The 18,670-nt window shown below is 43.6% G+C and overlaps 1 protein-coding gene across 2 annotated transcripts in view; it reads left to right on the forward strand.

Moving 5' to 3' along the window:
* The window catches only part of GNA14 (G protein subunit alpha 14), a 164,000-nt gene that overhangs the window by 79,917 nt on the left and 65,413 nt on the right, over positions 1-18,670 (forward strand). For both annotated transcript variants that reach the window (XM_024555678.4, XM_045191614.2), the window contains exon 2: positions 8,250-8,434. In XM_024555678.4, the coding sequence (XP_024411446.1) occupies positions 8,250-8,434 (185 nt within the window). The remainder of the gene's footprint in view (positions 1-8,249; positions 8,435-18,670) is intronic.

Raw genomic sequence — 18,670 nt, forward strand, 5'->3', positions numbered from 1 at the left:
TCTGTGAACTGGGTGCATCAAAACTCCTGGAGTACTGGTTAAAAATTGCATATTCCCAGGCTCCTTCAAGGGTCAGTCAGATTCGAACTGAGGAGGAGCCCAAAATTTGCATTTTTCTTGAGTATTCTCCTCTCCACTGGATTGCACTTGGGTAGGTATCTTAGTCCATCAGGCTGCTATAACAAAACACCACAGACTGGTATTCAGCAGTACCCAACCTTAATGGCATCTGACCTCCAACTTCCATCCTCCAGACTGTGAGTAATAAATTTCTGTGGTTTATTTTATTTCTCACAGTCTGGAGGCTGGAATTTGCAGATCATGTGCCATTGGGTTCTGATGAGTGTTCACTTGCAGACTGCAGACTGCTCCTTGTCTCCTCACATGGTGGAAGGGACAGAGGGACTCTTTAGGTTCTCTTTTATAAGGGTACTAATTCCATTCATTAGGGGTCCACTCTTATTACCTAATTACCTCCCAAAGGCTCTTAGTACCATCACCTCGGGTATTAGATTTTTCAAATCATGAGGTTGATTTTCGGGGAGGAGGGACACAAACATTCGGACCAAAGCAGCAGTGAATGGCTTGGAATTTTCCCCAGCATTAGCCAGATTCTCTCATAAAACTAGAATGACAAGTTCCCAGACTGCAGCACTTACAGGTGCATAAACTCCCACTGAGTGGGGTGGCTGCTACCTCGAGTCAGCTGCAAGGTAGAGGGGGCCAAGCAGAATGCCCCAAAGTCTCATCACTCTCAGCCCTCTGTGCTGCTGAGAACACTCCTACTTAAAGATTCCAAAAGTAATTTCCTTAACTCATCTATCTCCACTACCAGGAAACCGTGAATGGAACCTGAACCCGCCTCTTTGTGTGGCTGGCACTGGGTCTTAAGTGTCCATCAGAAAGGGCAAGTGGCAGGGTGCCTCCTTCTGTGTGAGGTAGCCTGGTATACTCAGATTTATCCAATCAATTCTGAGCCTTCCCGTAGCTAGGAAAACCCACTTCCTATTGCTTTCCAAAACAGTAATCATCCTGGTTGCCTTAGTCAACAAATACCCATTCACAAATATTTATTAGGGTCCTAAAATGTGCTCTGTTTTAGGCTCCAAAGATTCCCGGGAACAAAAGAAACAAGGCCCCTTGCTCACAGAGCCAACCCGTGGGTCCCCTCAGCATGTCCAGACCCTCGTCTGAGCCCACTGGGCTCACGGACCATGCAAACAATATCCAGAGTTGTGTTCTCGGTTTTGTTCTGATTTACATTTTGTTTTGTATGTATTCTGTAAAACTGAGCTAAAACACAAGGACTTCTCACAGATGCACGGTTTTAGAAAACATCACCGACTACTGAAGAAGGCTTTGCCCATCTCAGAGCTTTATCAGCCCCTGGCCTTGGCTCTCAGCAGGAGGTCTTTACTCAAGAGCGTAGAGAAACTGTAGAACAATTGGCTTTCTCTTTAGATGTCCTTGGTCCATCACTTGGAAAGGATTTATTTTGCTTTGGCCTCTGTTCCCTCATAACTCCTAAAAAGCAACGTTCTTTTTCTTCATGAGCTCTTCTGTGTATTTAACATTAAGCTGAAATGTGCACCACGTATTGCTTTCTCAAATCTCAGAAAGAGTGTAGAATTTTAGTGCAAAGACATTTTGTTGGCCCTTTTTCAATGCCATCAGTTTCAGCCCCCCGTTTTTTCATATCTGGGTGAGGTCTTGGGTAGATTCAAGAAGCCCCTAGACAGAAAGGGTGGGAGTTCCTTTAAGGAGGTGATATAGAAGGGTAAATTTCACATAAAGAGGACAATAATTTGTGTGTTTTGTTTTTCAAAATATGATAGCCAAATCACCGGGGACAGACAAAACGTTTTTAGTTGTAATATATCACTGGCTTATTTACTTTATTATAATATGCTTAATTTGATTAATTATGGCAGATGATATTGGCTTTCATTTATGACAGTCATGTTTCCTTTCATAACAAGATTATTTAAATAAAAGAATATAAAAAGATTAAATAAACATACAGGTGGTTTATGAATATGATAAAAATCACATGGCAGGTATAGAAATGAGTTTTAGGTAACACTGATGCCAGGAGCAAGGCCCCAGACCCACACCTGCCAAGGAGAGGTGTGCACCCATCACCCACAGAAAGCAGGAAGCTGGTGGAGGTGAGCTTTGAGTTAAAATAGGGCACATGTTATCATATATGCCAACCACACCAGAGCAGCAAGCTGTGTGTGTTCAATTTAACCACTTACTGAGCGAGCGTCTACTCTGGAAAAGGAAAGAAGTCACGTATAAGGGGCTGGGGGAGGCCAGGGATCCCCAGCAGACCTTCCCAGTGAGTCAGAGACTCAGGGAGATTAACCGAGACTTCCTGGAGAAACAGGTTGGACATCAGCCAGGAGGGCAGAGTGCCTTACCCAGAACTTACCCACTGATTTTATTTGGCGCTAGGGTGATACTAAGCAAGAATGTCTTAATGAAAGCTTAAAAGTACTTATAACCACTGTTGTTATTTCCCCCCAAATATGAAAACCATGAAGCAAAAACAAAATGGAGAAGAGAGCCCTTTCCTTACTTATATTTGAAACAGAATCTAGAAATAATATTGTAATTATATTTCTTTCCGCACCTGTGTTTTAGCAGATTTGGGTCAGGGAGCAAAAGTCTTTCTGGGCTGCTCAGAGTGGTTCCTCACCCCAGTACCTCCCTGCCCCTCCCCCATCCTCTCACGTGGCTTCTCCCCCCCACACACACACCCCTTGTGGCCTCTTAATGAATCCCTTAGTTACCTGACAGCAAAGTTCACCTCCCAGTTGACAGCGGTGCCCAAGTTGAGGGCTCAAGTTGCCTCTCTTTCTGCAGTTGTTCAGGCTGTAGAGAGGCCCCCACCAGCACGTTGATTTGGGGAGCGGGTGGGTGAGAAAGTCCTTGCAAAAAGACAAGAAACAGAGCAGAGTGGATCCGTGCTACTGACCCAAACCACGCATTCTGATGAGTAATTAGGTGGGATGTAAAAGCTAAGTCACCTAATCCTCCAATCACCAACACCTTTCTAAAAGTTACATCCTTAAATTTTTCTTTTACTTGTACAGAATAAATGGTTACACTCAAGGTCCAAATGTTGTTTCTGTTTAGAACCAGTGAGGAAACTCGACTCAGATCCTCAGCCTGAGCTTACTGGTGCCCGTGGTCTAGTCGCAGCTGTCATTGCGGATAGGCCCTCGTCTCCTGCCTTTTCTCCCTTCAAGCCTCCATCTGCTGCTGGGACCGGCTGGTTTGGAACAGAGCTCTGAAGGATTAAAGATACAGTCCCACGTGTTAGAATCTCAGCACCAGACAAAGCCGTTCATAAGCAGATAGGAGGGTGTGGCCGTCATTTACTTGGAGAAGCACTCAGTGTAAAGCCAGCACATGGTGTTATCTTGGAAAGTGCATGCACCAACATTTAGACCCCAAACCCAACACTTCCAAGATGGGTGACCTTGAACAAACTTAGACCTGGGACAGAGATTAAATAAACTATTTGGCCTTTCTGAGTTTCAGTTTCCCTTCTGGAAAAAGAAGACACTCACTGGGTTGTGTCGGGGCTTAAATGAGAGCAAGAGAACCTCCCACGCTGAGTCTCTACCGTCTTGACTTCATCCCCCAGTGGCCAGCATCTTTCAGGCTCTTTGCCTTTAACTTGTCCTCTTTTGTTCTATACTTGGATTTTTATTCTTCAAATAACCACAGTATAGAGCTGAAGAATACTTTAAAGTATTGGTATTAATCAAATACATTTACATGTTCTCTTTTAGTCAATATTAATCTTTAAAACATTTTTTTAGAAAGTTCCATGTCCAAAAGCAAAAATCAATGACTTTTTAGAAATGTGTCTATGTTTGGGACGGGTGGTAGGGGTGGCTTAAAACTCTTGTTAATGACTGGTCTTTATAGTTAAAAGGATTCTCTATTTTCACAGTTGGGCTGAGTCTTGAGTGATTTTTTTTTTTTTTTTTGCTTCAGGCCCAAAATCATAGTTTGCCTTGAGATAGTTACATAATCTCTCCATTCATCTCAGCTTTGTGGTGTGTAGAATGTTTAACACTTAAAAGTAATTGTTAATATTTTCTTGGGGTAAACTAGCACAGCCTTACTGAGGTGGAATACAGGAAAGCATCGCAGTGTCATAGATGGGTAGAGGTGCCGGGACCCCAGGAGTCTGCAAGAGCAGAGATCTGATCTGACCGAGGACTTCAGAATGAGCTCTGACAGTGTAGGATCTTTCCATAGGTCCTCACATTATCATATAGGGTTTAGGCAGCCAAGAGTCATCATTAGAACGGTGGCTTCAGGGGCACCTGTTCTTATCATGATCATCTTCAGACAACTTATATCACATTTTTCTGCAGTTGTCCATGATATAAGACCTATGGAGGAACACTGTGACTTCCCACACTTGTTCACATCATGCCTTCACATAGCCGTTCTTTGAGAGCTGGTTATGTAGCAGGCACCGTGTTCGTGGTACCTAAATGAGTGAATCCCAAGCCTCACCCTTACTTGACTAAGGATGTGGGGAGAGGCTTATTTGTAAACAAACAGTTATGGGGTGTGCTCCACTGGGGTGTCCACAGGCTGTTTGAGAGCTCAAAGGGGGAAGGTCTAGCTGTTGGGGGTTGGAGGGGAAGAAATTCCTTCAGGGGAGGTAATATTTGTGCTGAGCCTTGAAGGCCGAGGTGCTGATGGCCTGACTTCTAGCCCCAGCTCTGCCTTTGCATCTACCTTCCCTTGTTTGCTGACTCACAGCCAGGTTCCTCCTCTCTGATGTGGGAAGACAGCACCCACTTTTCCTGCCTCCAGAGGTGGAAGTGAGGTGACGGTGAGACTGCTTCTGAGGATGCTCACCTGTCTGAAGGTGCTTCCTCATGCCCTGGCAGCAGGCACCTGCAAGATGGTGGGTCTGCTGGGGCTTAGGGTTCAGTGTGTGGCTGTGAACTTCAGATGTGTCCTCATTAGAACAGTATAACTACGTCCTTTTGGTCATGACCCTGACTTTCTTCTCCGACAAACCAGTTTGCCTTTAGAGTCTGATTGCCTGAAAATCCTCGTTCTCCCTCTTACAAGCTGTGTGACCTGGGAGAGGTTACTTAGTCTCAGTTTTCTCATCTGTAAGATAAAGATGATGATAATAGCACATATCTTGTGGGGAGACTATGAGGATTAGAGGAGGTAATCTGTAGAGAGTACCTGGAGCATACTCTTATTCATCATTATTGGGACTCGGAGAATACCAGAAAGGGTCTCAGAGAATGACGATAAGCCTCCTGCTTGGCCACTTTTGGGGGTTGTTCCTGCCATGGTTGAAGTCATTGCTACCCACATAGCACTGGGGGGTTGAGAGAGAATGACCCACTCTATTTTCCTGTGTTATGGATAGTGTAGTACTTGAGACTAGATGAATTCTTTGTCACTATCATGTATTTAAAAATACTAGAATACTATTTGAGCCCTAAAAAGGAGGCAAATTTTGACCTGGGCTATAATATGAATGAAACTTGAAGACATTATGCTAAGTTAAATAAGCCAGTCACGAAAAGACAAATACTGTATGATTCCACTTACATAAGGCACCCAGAGTAGCCAAATATCCAGAGAGAGAAAATCCAATGGGGTTGCCAGGGGGAGGGAGGAGGGGGGAGTGGTTTAATGGGTACGGAGTTTTAGTTCTGCAGGATGTAAAGAGTCCTGGAGGATGATTGTACAGGAATGTGAATGTACTTAGTGCTACTGAACTATACACCTAAAAAGATTGACATGGTAAATTTTATGTCTATTTTACCAGCATTTTTACAAAGCATATTAAGCATGTGCCAAGTGTTGGGCACTACACCGGGCACAAGGAGAGGTAGGGTGACTACCAACAAACACGGCTGCATCTCCCCTTAGGGAACTTACAGGCTGGTAGGGGGGACACATGTGGTAAGGAGAATGACACTAATGGGCACAGCTACAGGAACAGGTGCTGCAAAGAGCAGTTCATGGAACCAGCAGAACCTAGAATACAAAGACTTGACCTTGACAGGGAGGCCAGGCCAAGAGCAAAGTTGAGTGGGACAAAGGAAGACCACTCTAAGAATGTACAAAGCGTGGGTCCAGGTTACAAGAAGGGAGGGTCTGAACATGTGGCAGGAGTGCAGAGAGCAGAAGAAAGTGTGTTGTGAGAAGCGGCTGGTGAGGACGGTGGGCCGGGCCACGCAGCCTGTTGGCTGTGTTAACTTCCATCTGTCTTTCTGAGCAGAGTGGGAAGTCATTGGGGGTTCTGAGCTGAGGTTAGGGAGACAGACCAAAAAGCTGGTGTGTGTTCTGAAAAAATAGATCTGAAGGAATATTTTTTCTTACAAGGAAAAATCTTATCAAATACTAAGAGTCTCAATTATCTACATGGAATAAAACAAAAAAAGAGTCCGTTAAGTGTTTCTCAGGGCCCTGATTTGAATACAAATGTGGACCCAGGTCCCATAAGTCTTAACAGTTACAGGTCATTATCAAGATAACAAACTGTTACCAGTATGTCCTTTCTTCCTACCCTGACAAACACGTCTCTATAACTAAAATGTCAAAAAAGCTATGTAAAACTATTTTTTTTTATGACTAGGAGTTGGCAAAGTATTAAAGATAATTGAATGTAACTACAAATACACTATTTGGGTGTTCTGGTGGGTCAGTGAGACACTGGAGTAACAAAATAAAGATCTTATAATTAATAATTTCCTATTCCATAATGTTTGTCTTCTTTATAGAAAAAAATCAGCCCTGGCCGGTGTGGCTCAGTGGACTGAGCACCGGTCTGTGAACCAAAGGGTCATTGGTTCGATTCCCAGTCAGGGCACGTGCCTGGGTTGCAGGCCAGGTCCTCAGTAGGGGGCGCACAAGAGGCAACCACACATTGATATTTCTCTTCCTGTCTTTCTCCTTCCCTTTCCCTCTGTCTAAAAATAAATAAAATAAGCTCTTTAAAAAATCATGAATAATATTGTTTTAATTAAGATATTTATATAGTTTTGTGTTCGTTTAACAGAAACACTGAGTTAGACAGCTTTTTTTTTTACTTTGCAACACCTTTATTGAAATATAATTTGCATACCATACAATTCCAGCGTTTGAAGTGTACAGCTTCTCTGGAGTCATTTTAGTTTGGGGTCGTCTGTGAGTCATTTCTACGTGAAGAAGCTGTGCCCTCCTGGGGCACACCGACTTGCATTGTTAACAAAACTCAGAAAGCAATATTTAAACTTAAAAACAAAGCAGATATATGAGGTGCCATGTTCCAAACATGGCAATGGGATTTCACACAAGAAATTGTTTTTACCACAAAAAACAGTAGAAATGACTTTAATTCCATCATAAAAATCTCTATCACTGATGCAACAACGTTGACTGCCTTTTCACCAGTGTCTCAGTCTAACGTGAATGCGAAGCCCAGGCATCACATAGCACACGTGTTATGCCTGGACACCTGTACAAATATGAGAGCGATAGAAATGATTTGCTGTGCTCAACTGTTCCTGGGCTGCCAGGTGTAGGTGTTAGAGGGCCTCCTGAACGACAAATTGGAATATGAGGAGAAACAAGAACGTAGACACTTGTACAATGGGGCAGGTGCTTCATTGTGCAAGGGCCCATTGTGTTCAGGGATCTCAAAGGAAGGGCGTGACCAGTGAATTAGCCTTTCCCCTTAGCCAGGAGTTCTGCTGCTCACGCCGTCCTGCGCTCTGGAGCAGCCTCCGTGACCGCCACTGCCCCGTGTGGCGATGGGGAAAGCTCAAGTGTCTGCAGCTTTCAGACACAGCTGCCAGTTGTTCTGAGGCCTTGGGGTAAGGGGGGTGGGGGAGCAGTTCCCTGGGGCCTCAACTATATTAGTCATAAGAGCCGATGTTCAAGATTACTCCAAGTGACACAGACACTCCCGTGTCCTTAATAAACTGTGTGTATGTGTGTGTGTGTGTGTATGCGAATGTGAGAGAGATGCTAATTGATTGATTGATTTGAGGCCTTCTAAAGCACAGAGTCCAGGGTAAAGACCCCTCTGCCCAGGATTAAGGACAGTACTACCCTGGCTCAGCACTCGACAGGCCTTTTCCAAGTTCACCCGGTCAGCCTGTTAGTTGTGATATGGACCGACCTGCCAGGAGGTCCTATCTCTCTCAGTGTGCTTTTCTGAAGACTGCTGACTGTGTGTTCCCCTGGTTTGGTCTTGCTAGGAACCGGTGAAAGTGGCAAAAGCACCTTTATCAAGCAAATGAGAATTATCCACGGGTCTGGCTACAGCGATGAAGACAGAAAGGGCTTCACGAAGCTGGTGTACCAGAACATCTTCACCGCCATGCAGGCCATGATCAGGGCCATGGACACGCTGAGGATCCAGTACGTGTGTGAACAGAACAAGGTAATGCGCCGAAGGGCGTAGGCTCTGTTTGTGAGGCTGTGCGTTCCTACTCCCTTAGCAGGTGTGTTTTGAACAAAAAGGCTTACCGAGTGCTTTGGTCAGAGGCCAAAAGAGGCTCTTGAGGTCAAATGTCTGAGTGGTGAATGTGGCCAGCCCTGTGGTCTCATTTACGCAGGAGTTCTAGCAGAGGGAGTGTGGGCTATGCCCCGTGCAGGGAATCAGATGTGGGCAGTTATTAGTGGGCTGTTTCAGGCACTGAGAAAAGGAAGACCTATACATGTTCCCTTTCAGCTAAGATACCCTGTTAGTTTTCCAATGGAGCAAGGGAGACCTTGGGTTTATAATGGCCAACTTTTTAAGAATTCCCCATCTTAGGAAATATATTTTCACAAATGCCCTGTAGATACTCAGAAATAGAAGGGGGTTTTGTTTATTTATTTTGAGAGTTAACCCTTCTTGGGAGTTAAGTGATCGCTTATGAGAATGACACTTTATATCCCAAATAGCAGCGGACTCTGGCAAAGTGATGATATCAAGTTGGCATTGGCTTTCCTGTTACCACTGGTTGTTTAAAATACAAATCATTTTAAGACCATAGGAAATATTGAGGCAGGATGGTGGGAGGAGGAGGCAAATAAGACTGTGCACGGTACAGTGGCATGCAAATCCATGGGAAAGTACTATGCCTGGGTTCCTTAGGCATGTGGGTTAGAAATAGAGTTTATTTAAAGTAATACCAAATTACGACATGACCTGATGCTAAAGAAAAAAATTCTGTCTCAGATGAATCTCTTGAGGATCTATTAAAAAGAAATATAGCTGCTAAAGAGCCACAACTGCATGGGCTTTTGTACAGACTCCAAGGACAACTTTATCATGAACCTGGAGCGCCTGTATCCATGTATATTTTATACAAACAGTGTCCAGCAGAAGTAATGCCTGCTTGAGTGTGGTGGGTAGGGTAATAATATGGGTGTAATAATTTACAGTTTTAAGTTGAATATTTCACCTAAAATGTCACATGGTGTGCTTGAGTGTGATATTGTTATGTTACAGAATTACACACTCATGATTTTGTAATAAAAACAGGGGCATTATTTGTGCTGGACCCTGTATAATATACAAAGGTTTTCAAAGCAATCAATCAAAAATTTTTATTTCTCAATGACTGAATTACATGGAAAAACACAGCATGCTTCAAATCTTAGACTTACTTTTACATTGTGTCTACAAATTTGTGTCTACCACTATATCCTTGCAGTCTGGAAGAAACAAAGGATTGCATTTTGCCTATAGTTTCAACTTTCTGAAAAATGTGTTGAGGGGACATTAGCTGGAAAGTATGTGTGTAGAGGGGTTATGAGCCATGAATACATCTGGGGCCGAGGAATGTGAGAGGTGCATACTGAGCCACTGGGAGATCCTGAAAGTCACTTTGATGATCCTTTCCCACATGTGTTTTAAGTACACACTTGTGTATCTTTCGAACTTGTGCCATTCTTTTTTCATCACCCTGTCCAAGGCATTTTAAAAATTAGGCCATCTGGGAAAATTCAGAGTTAGAAGAAAAGGTATGTCAGGCACATCCTTGTGGTTTAGTTAATCTGTTTTTCTCTACTGTAAAATGCATTTGGTTTCTTGGTGACAGAAGGGTGACTGGGGAAAGCTGGGAATTCAGGGATGGATTTGTAAATGGACCTCAGGGGAAGAAAATGTTTAAGTGTAAGTCAGTTCTGCTTACCTTGGCAACGTGTTTGTGAAACCCAATCAGGTTTAGTACTCAAGGGTTCTGGGTTTGGTTTGATTTTGTTTTCCCTCAAGGCCTTCTAGAGCGACAAGTTTATACTTGGAACAAAAAGGTTTTATGGGTTTAACATTCTACTATTTTCTCCGTTCCTCTTGATCTTAATTCTTTTTCATCGGCCATATCCACCTGATCACTAATCTCTGTTAGTTTCCTACAGCCGTAACAAAGTGTCCCGCCCTGGATGGTTTAAAAGAGAAATGTATGTGGCAGCTGGAGGCTCTGAGGGAAACTGTTCCTTGTGTCTCTCCTAGCTTCTGGTCATTGCTGGCAATCTCTGATGTCCTCCTTCCCAGACTCTGCCTCTCTCTGCACGAAGAGCTCTCCCCTGTGTGTCTCTGGGTGCACGTGGCATTTTCCTCTCTATGTGACCACATTTCTTCTTATAAGGACACCTGCCATTGGATTAGGGCCCACCCTCATCTAGAATGACCTCATCATAACTTGATTACATCTACAAAGACACCATTTCCAAATATAGTTTCTTTCTGAGGTTGAGGTTTGCATGAACTTCGGGAGGTTGCTATACAGCTCAGTACCGTCTGTCCCCAGTCTCCTGTGTATTCCACAAGCAAAACACATTCGCCTCATTCCAATAGTCCCCAAAGTCTTAATCCATTCCAGCATCAGCTCTGTCTCATATCTGATCTAAATATCAACTCAAAAGGTTCTAAATATCACCGTGTAAATCATCTAAATCAGGTATGGGTGAAATTCAGGATTTGATCCATCCTGGAGCAGAACTTCCCCTCTTCCACAGATCCGTGAAACTGGGAGACTCGGGTACCTTCGGTCTCCTCACTTCATGTATCTGGCTCTGTTCTCAATGCCCTCTTTCTTTCTACTTCAAGTACGTACTTTCATGCTTCGTAAACGTCCTCTTATCCCTCGGACATATGCCTGGGATGAACCACATGCTGCAATGGTTTAAGGAAAGGCAAAAGATTGAGTGGAAAGAACATTGGATTGGTTCCTAAAAATCCGGGCTGTACTCATGGCTTCCCTGTAGGTTTCAGGCAGGAGTCAGCAAACTTTTTTGTAAAGGGCCAGAGAGGAAATATTTTTGGCTTTGAGGGCTGTGCAGTCTCTGCAGCAACTATTCAGCTCTGCTGCTGTAGTGCAAAAGCAGCCACAGGCGATGCAAGAACGAAGGAGTGGGACTCACTTGTAAACTCCAATGGCAAAATGTGAAAGCTACCCTTAGCTCATGGTCCATACAAGAACAGGCCACAAGTAGACTGAGTCCACCGGCTGTAGCTGCCTACCCTAGTCCTAGGGGAAGCCTATACCCTCTCTGGTCTTGCATTTCTCCATCTGTTCAGTATAGCCCACACATGCTCTATTTCATAAGCCAGCACGAACAAAAGGAAGTGCTTTACAATTAAACACCACTCAACAAATATAAGGTTATTATTGAAGCAGGTTCAAAAACCAAACATGGACTCATCATTTCTTCTGGTTTTTTGGTTTAGTTCCGTTTCATCGATTCCTTCTCTGTTGTTTTCTGAATGATTTTCTCTGTGGGTTAAAACTGATTCCTGAACATGAAACTGTAATAAAGTGCCATACTCACCACGTCATACAATGATGAAATGATTAGAGTTCCAAAAATATTACGTAATTAAAGAAGTGTGATATCCACGTAGCATCTTCTTTACAAAGTATCGCATCGCTGGAAGACATCACCAATGGCATCGCTAATTGCATCCACGGTGAAGACAGGGATGAGCAAAGCCCTCATTAGCTTTTATTTTCACAGTGGTATATTCCTTCCCTCATTGCTTCTTTGCTGAGTATTTAGTTTGATTATCTGATTTTTTTTTCAGAGCTGGGAACACTTTCTTAAAAGCATGTGTAAGGAAATGAATAGAGATTTTAGAGTTAAAAAAAATTTAAATGTTAGCAAGATTGTTGCTCAGCTAGGTTGTTGAAAACCTTTGCCTATTACGGACAGGCTTCTTATGAAAGAAAAATTCTCAGATATTTAGTTCAGCACTTGGCTTTTAACCATCATATTTTTTCCAGTTAAGATATAGCCTTGAAGAATATTTTCTTCTACGTTGCTTGCTTTTATTTTTAAAGAAATGGTTCCTATGTACCTGCTCACTCTGTTGATGAGCCCTAATTTTTATGAATTCTGACATGAGCACAGGTCGGAATGTATGACTTCTTGAGTAAATATTGCAAAGGCATTTGCTCAGTGGCTCGGCTACTAAATTTTCATTAGCCTGTAACTCATGTTTACTAGTGACGATGTCACTGAAGCCTGAAGGACTTCGTAGTTTTTGCTGTTTGTAATGTCTCCAACTTGGAAAATTTTCATTCTAGACCTGTCCTAGAAGGAAATCTTTCTGATCCCCTGGAAGGTTCTGCAGAATCTGCTTGGATGATTTAGATGCAGAATTTCCCAAGGGCAAAGGACAGCCTCCCTGACTTCTCAAAAGCCTTCTAGTTCTATGTTCAGTGGTGTGGATGAAAGAATTAGGTCTATAGGCTCTCTTGGCAGCAGGTCCCCAGCTTCTTCCCTGACCCCTTGCTTTTCTATCTATTTCTAACTGATCTATTGGAAGTTTGGCAAGTTCCACATTTGGGTAAACAGATGCCTTTGTCATCAGTTCCCTGCAGTGTCCTGGGTTTCGGCCCCTTGGGGTCCCCCTTTCCTGACTGCAGAGTTTATCAAGCAACAGGGCACCTGAAACAAGGACTGATTTGCAGACGTGGCTGCTGTGCTTTGGAATTGCCAGGGGGTCTTTTCTGTTGCTACCCAGGGTACCACCCCCAAGAGTCAGAGTGAAATATTTCGGGAAGCAGCCTGAGCTTTGGAACTGACTTAGAGAAGCTTCCCAGGTGATTCTGATTAGGCAGTCAAGGCTGAGAACCACTAACACCTGTATCTCAAGATGATTCAGAGGTGTCCTGTTTGCATTCGACTCTCCTATCAATCTTTCCATAGCGGGAGGTAATCTTTTCCATGGAATGAGCTAATTAGTCTCCACCCAATGGCAAATTGAGCGAGTGGACAGCATTGAGATGTTTGTTTTGTTCAGCCGTGCTGGCTGCCTTGGTTAGACTTGGTGACAGTAGTTTTGACAGCACCTCCAGGGGACATTTTTAAATTCAGATCAGATTCTCTGTTTGTTTCCTCTGAGTCTCTCAGGGGCCAGGCACAGCATCAAGCCTAGAGCTGTAGGGATGGGTGCCGTCAGGGGAAAGTGCTGCATTTCATTCTCCAGAGGTCGAAGCAGTGGCGCCTTCTTGCCCTCCTTTTCCTACTGTTGCTACGTGGAAATTATATATATGTTTCTTTCTGGAGGGGATTTTATTGCTCATAATGCTGAAAAATACAAAGGTTTCATCAGTGCCTCTTCATTTCTCCTTGGAAACATGTCACTTTGCCACCCCTCCCCTTGATTTCCCTTATTTGACAATATAGACCCAACTGGAAAGATTTAAGTGCACAAAGGCGCCAGTTGTGGTGAATCTTACTGGGAACAAAGAGCTCAGTAAAGATTGGCAAGCATTTCCGAAGAGAGCCCAGTCCAGCCTGTCCTGTGTAGTTGCCTGCGGGAGCTGAGGTGAGACAGGTCCAGGGAGAGTTCTCGGGGTGGGAGGAGAGCGCTTGGCGGCAGGAGCTTTCATTCCCCTCCTCTGGTGGCTCTGAGACGGGACCTGGAGACTTAGCAGAGATGGGGGGGTGAGGCAGGTGTGGGGAGCTTTTCTAAGGGTGTGATGTCTAAACTTGTGCCAAAGGGGGACTATTGCCTCTCTGTAAACGTGGACCCTTCCCTGAGATGAAGCACAAAGGAGGTGGGACCGGGCATCCCTGGTAGCAACAACTTCCAGGAAAAGGGGAGGGCAATTCCAGGCAGTAGCAAGGGCTCAGTAGAGAATTTCCTCAGTACTTGGGCCGCCCTGTGGCGGCAGCAGCTCTGTAGTGCCCATCCCGACTCCAGGGCTATAATAATGGGAATGAAATCAAGGTCCATCTGTATTATCAAAACTAAAAGGTTATTTGGTAAAAGGCTTTTATTACCTTAATGCTGATTTTTCTATGCTTTTCCCCCCTTTCCAGTGAAACCAGAGAGCCTTCAGAATTGCCACGACCAATTTTCACTTGGTTTCTTTGGCTTTTCTCTGAGTTGAGTTGGGATTCACCTTCTGTTCTGGACGACTTGGGTGGAAAGGTGGTGCAGGCCAAGGCCCCTTCTAGGGGCCACACCTCGGCCAGCTGCAGTAGGGCTTGCTCATGCTGCCCCACGACCTGAGCAAGCCCTGAGCCTGGAGACACACTGGCAAGTCAGCTGTCCAAGGGAGAATGGAACTTCCATCGTATCTCCAAGTTCTTGTATTTTGACTCTGTGTAAGTTTGTTTGGGTTGCTTGTGATTTTCAGTTGCTCTCTTAACATTTGTGTTAGAAACAGACTGAGAGCCTTTGTGACTCAGGGGCACTTGTCTCTCAGTAAGTTCATGAAGGTAGTTCAAGTCCACATTGGAAAGAGTGCTGATGTGATCTTTTCTTGGTTTTGCATTCTCTTTCTTTCTAAAATTTGTCACTGAGTGGTATCCAGCAGAGTGTTTCTAATACCCTGCCAGAAGTCTGCTCTGCTGGAGCAGGTCCGTTGGAGGTTACTCTGGGCCCCTGGCTCCCAAGTGCACTTGAGTGACATAAGTCATCGTTAGAGGCATTCATAATCCCAGTTGTTTCATTGATACTTCACAGTTGTTGAAGTATCAATAGGCTTATTTTGACTTCATTGCTGTCTGGGAGTATTTTTCGGGTTTCCTTCACTGACAACCAGATCTTCAGTCACCAGAGACTTCAGGCCACGATCGAGTTTTGGCTGTTTTTGACTTGCACATGGCTGGTCTCCTGGAAGGTCACTGGCCATTGGTTCTTTCAGAAGACTGACCCTCTGGTGCAGTCCTTGAATTTGCACTCTCATATTACTCTGTCTCTCAGGAGGAAAAAGAAGCCCAAAACAGAAAAGTCTGCAGCTCAACATTCCCTGGTCTCAGTTCAGCATCTCAGGCATCTCCCGGTAATCTGTGCTTGGCTGGACCGGTCCCACAGTCCCCAGCACCGTCAGCATTGTCACCGCGTTCTTCAGCTCTTCATCCAAAACCATGTGGTATCTCCGCATGGCGGGCCAGAGGGGGTCCTTCTTCACCCTTTCAACCTGAATGGCCAAGAGGTCATTTCTTTTTGATCAATAAAGAATCAGGGATACAGATTATGTTGATGACATGCCCAAGAATGTAGATTTTGTTTATCCTAAAAATAGCTTACGGCTTTGTTTTGTGAGTAATTAGAGACACGACACATTAGGATATTAAGCAATTATGTATTTTCATCATTGTTAATAGATTTTTATCTATTGAGATGCTAACTTACCAGGTATACAACTTAAACACCAAATATACAACTTTACATTTAAGCAATAAAGTCTAGCATTTATGGGGGAGGATCACAGAAGGTAACACTTTCTCAACACCCAAAAGAGCTTTGCTAATGTCTCACTTGTGTATATGTAACTCTTCCAGCTTAATTTTGCATTGTCAGAAAGCAAGAGGAGGAAGTTCCAGAAGGATGATTAAAGACTCATGTGAGGAAATCAGACCCAGTTAAGTGAAACGAGTCAATTGATGTCACTTTTTGTAGAAGAGTTTCTCAGGGCTTGAAGTATTTTAAGACCCTCTTATTTTCTATTTTTTAAGCATCTATTTAAATATTTTTCAGTCCTACTTTCTCATCCAATTTGAAAAGTCCGAGTCGCCAGGAGCCTCTGGGAATAGGGAGGCCCGTGCTCCGACTTGGGCTACAGCCCAGGGCTGCTGGTTCTCTGGCAAATGTTTAACTTAGGCTCTTTTTCCCAAGTCCTACTGGGTAGGGAAAATTGTCTGGTACATTTTCTCCTCACTAAGAACTTAGAGTTCTAGCGAGTGTCACAACCACAAATCTCTACCAACATCCTAGGCTGCAGATTTTTTATGTATCCCAATAGTTCTCTGATTAATCGCTGTTGAGTAAAAATTGCTGTAGTCAGAGTTTGAAATGTAAGATTTTGGAAAGTGGCAAAGGATGTAATAGAGAAAGAACTGCTTTTCTCCTTAATCCCATTAAAAGTAAATCTGACCCCTCCACTCCCATTAAGCCCGACTTGAGAAGGGGAAGAAGTTATTTGAGCATTGATATATTAAATTCTCCCCTACCTCAAGTCTGGCACATACTACCACATCCAAAGAAATGCTTTTAAAAATCTAGTGAAAAGGGGAAATTTCACAAAGTGACAAGCAATCCAGAAACTAATGTGACTGTTAGTCTACTTGAACATTTATCCATCTGTCCCACACATATGAAATGTTTGCCTTTTGTCTCTTAAATTACATACTACTTTGTTGCTCTCTTAAAATGTGATGGGGGACATGTGAAACACCCTCATGATTCAAAACTGAAACAAATGCTAGAATCATAATTAGTGATGCCAGTCAAGTTCTTGTGAGATCTAACATCCTTCACAGCTTGCTTTTTCCTTCTGGGCAAAGCTGCACTTTCGTTTTCTCAGGTTGGAGACAGAACAGGTGTGTCGGTGCTGCTGTCCCCTGAGCCCCGCCTCTTTGGACACCTAGTTACCTCACTGGTGAATGAACACCATCAACATGTGCCAAGAGGTAAATTCCTCTCCAGGTTTGTTTTGGAATCCTGCCAGGGGAGTCACGTACTCGTCTGGTATCATTGAATCTAGAGGTAGACTTTCTTATTGACTGGTTAGCAAGCTCTGCGATTATTATCCTAGGCAAAACCTTCTGGAAAGCCTGATTTCTGTATGAAAAGATTTTTTAGGGGGGGAGGGGTGCTCAAATGGGATCCTGTAACTAATCTGACTGAAACAAATTGTTAAAAGGTTGTGTGTGTGCACGTGCCTGCCTCTGCACGCACACACGGTGAGCGTGTTTAGCGTGAAATCCGTATTCGCTAGAAGCCAGAACAGTGAGCTTTTCCTTTCTATTCTTTTTTTTAAATTGATGCTTTTTTGGAAGCTCAGATGTTTCCAGGGAGCGCTGAGACATTGTGTCTCATGTACTTCATCTTGATTTCTGACACTTAAAACTGTCAGGTTTAATTAAGAATGATCTAAATTAATGTGAAACAGCTTTCACATTGATACTAATTGCTTTGTATTTTCCCTAAATTAAATTTTAAAATATTTTGGCACTTTCGATCTGTAATTGGAAGTAAAGATTTGTTTAAATTGATCACTTACAAGATCTTGTTAGGAAATTGTTTGTTTTTGTGTGTGATTGCATAATTTTTTAGAAAGATTTAGGAAGTTTTTCTAGATTCTCCTTAAAAATAAAAGACACTTCCAGTCTTTTAATCGTTTACATAGTTACGGTGGAGTTAGTTGTGAAAAGGTGGAGGCTGCTAGGAATGACTGCACTTGAGCGACATTGTGGCCTCTAAGTTCTCCCCCTCCTCTTTAAACCGGGGGCAGTGGAGGTGGTTGAATGGTGGCAGGCAGGGGGACCATCACGGCTGACCAGTAGCCCCCAGTGCTGCCCAAGGCCCTGAGCTCCTGACCCCTCCTATTGTGTCTCTGCTTTGTGCTGACGTGGAATGTCTTCCCTGGTGAGCTGTACGGAGACTTCACTTTGGAGTTTTATCCTCCTCCTCCTCCTGCTGCTCCTCCTCATGATTTGGACCAGTTGAGGTGCAGAGCCCTGGCAATTTAGTAACTACCCCAAACAAGACAGTCTTTCTTTCCAAGGTCGGGTTGGCCTTAGGTATACTAGAGTGGCACAAGAGCTGACAAAATCGAATTCCTGCCCTGCCTGTCATTTACCTTGATAACCTCGGGCAGATCACCAAAGTCCTCAGTGTTTTTACCGTCTTCCTCAGTTACAGGCTATGTTAGCTTTTGGGGATAAGACAAAATTAGATGTATGTGTCACTCACCTTCAGAAGCAAAAAATCCCATTCTGCTATAGCCTAAACAGGCTGCGGTTTTCACCAAAATTTTAAAAAATGTTACTTTTTATTATTAACTTTCCAGTTAATCAGACACTGTATCAAATATACTGTTATCTATAATACATCAGTATAGGCTATTCTACTTAATGTAATCCAGCAGTTCTTTTCAGATACAGTAAAAAGGACCAGAACGAGGACCAGAAAGACACACACATCAGACTTGCAATGAGGAAACCCATGTTCCAGAGTGTGTGGTTTACAGATGTATCCTCGTCTCCTCCCTGAAGATAATACCACTTTTTAGGTATTTAATGCTCGTTTTCAAATGAGCATCTCCCGCCGTTCTCATCCACCGCCACGAGAGCAAGTATCTGCAGACAAGGACATCGCTCACAGAAATCTTGGGTCTCAATGGCAGAAAAACAAGGCAGAATCCATGTAGTGTCTTTTGGCTTTAACGTT

This window comes from Desmodus rotundus, chromosome 1 (genome assembly GCF_022682495.2).
Source record: "Desmodus rotundus isolate HL8 chromosome 1, HLdesRot8A.1, whole genome shotgun sequence".
In the NCBI taxonomy this organism is placed as follows: domain Eukaryota; kingdom Metazoa; phylum Chordata; class Mammalia; order Chiroptera; family Phyllostomidae; genus Desmodus; species Desmodus rotundus.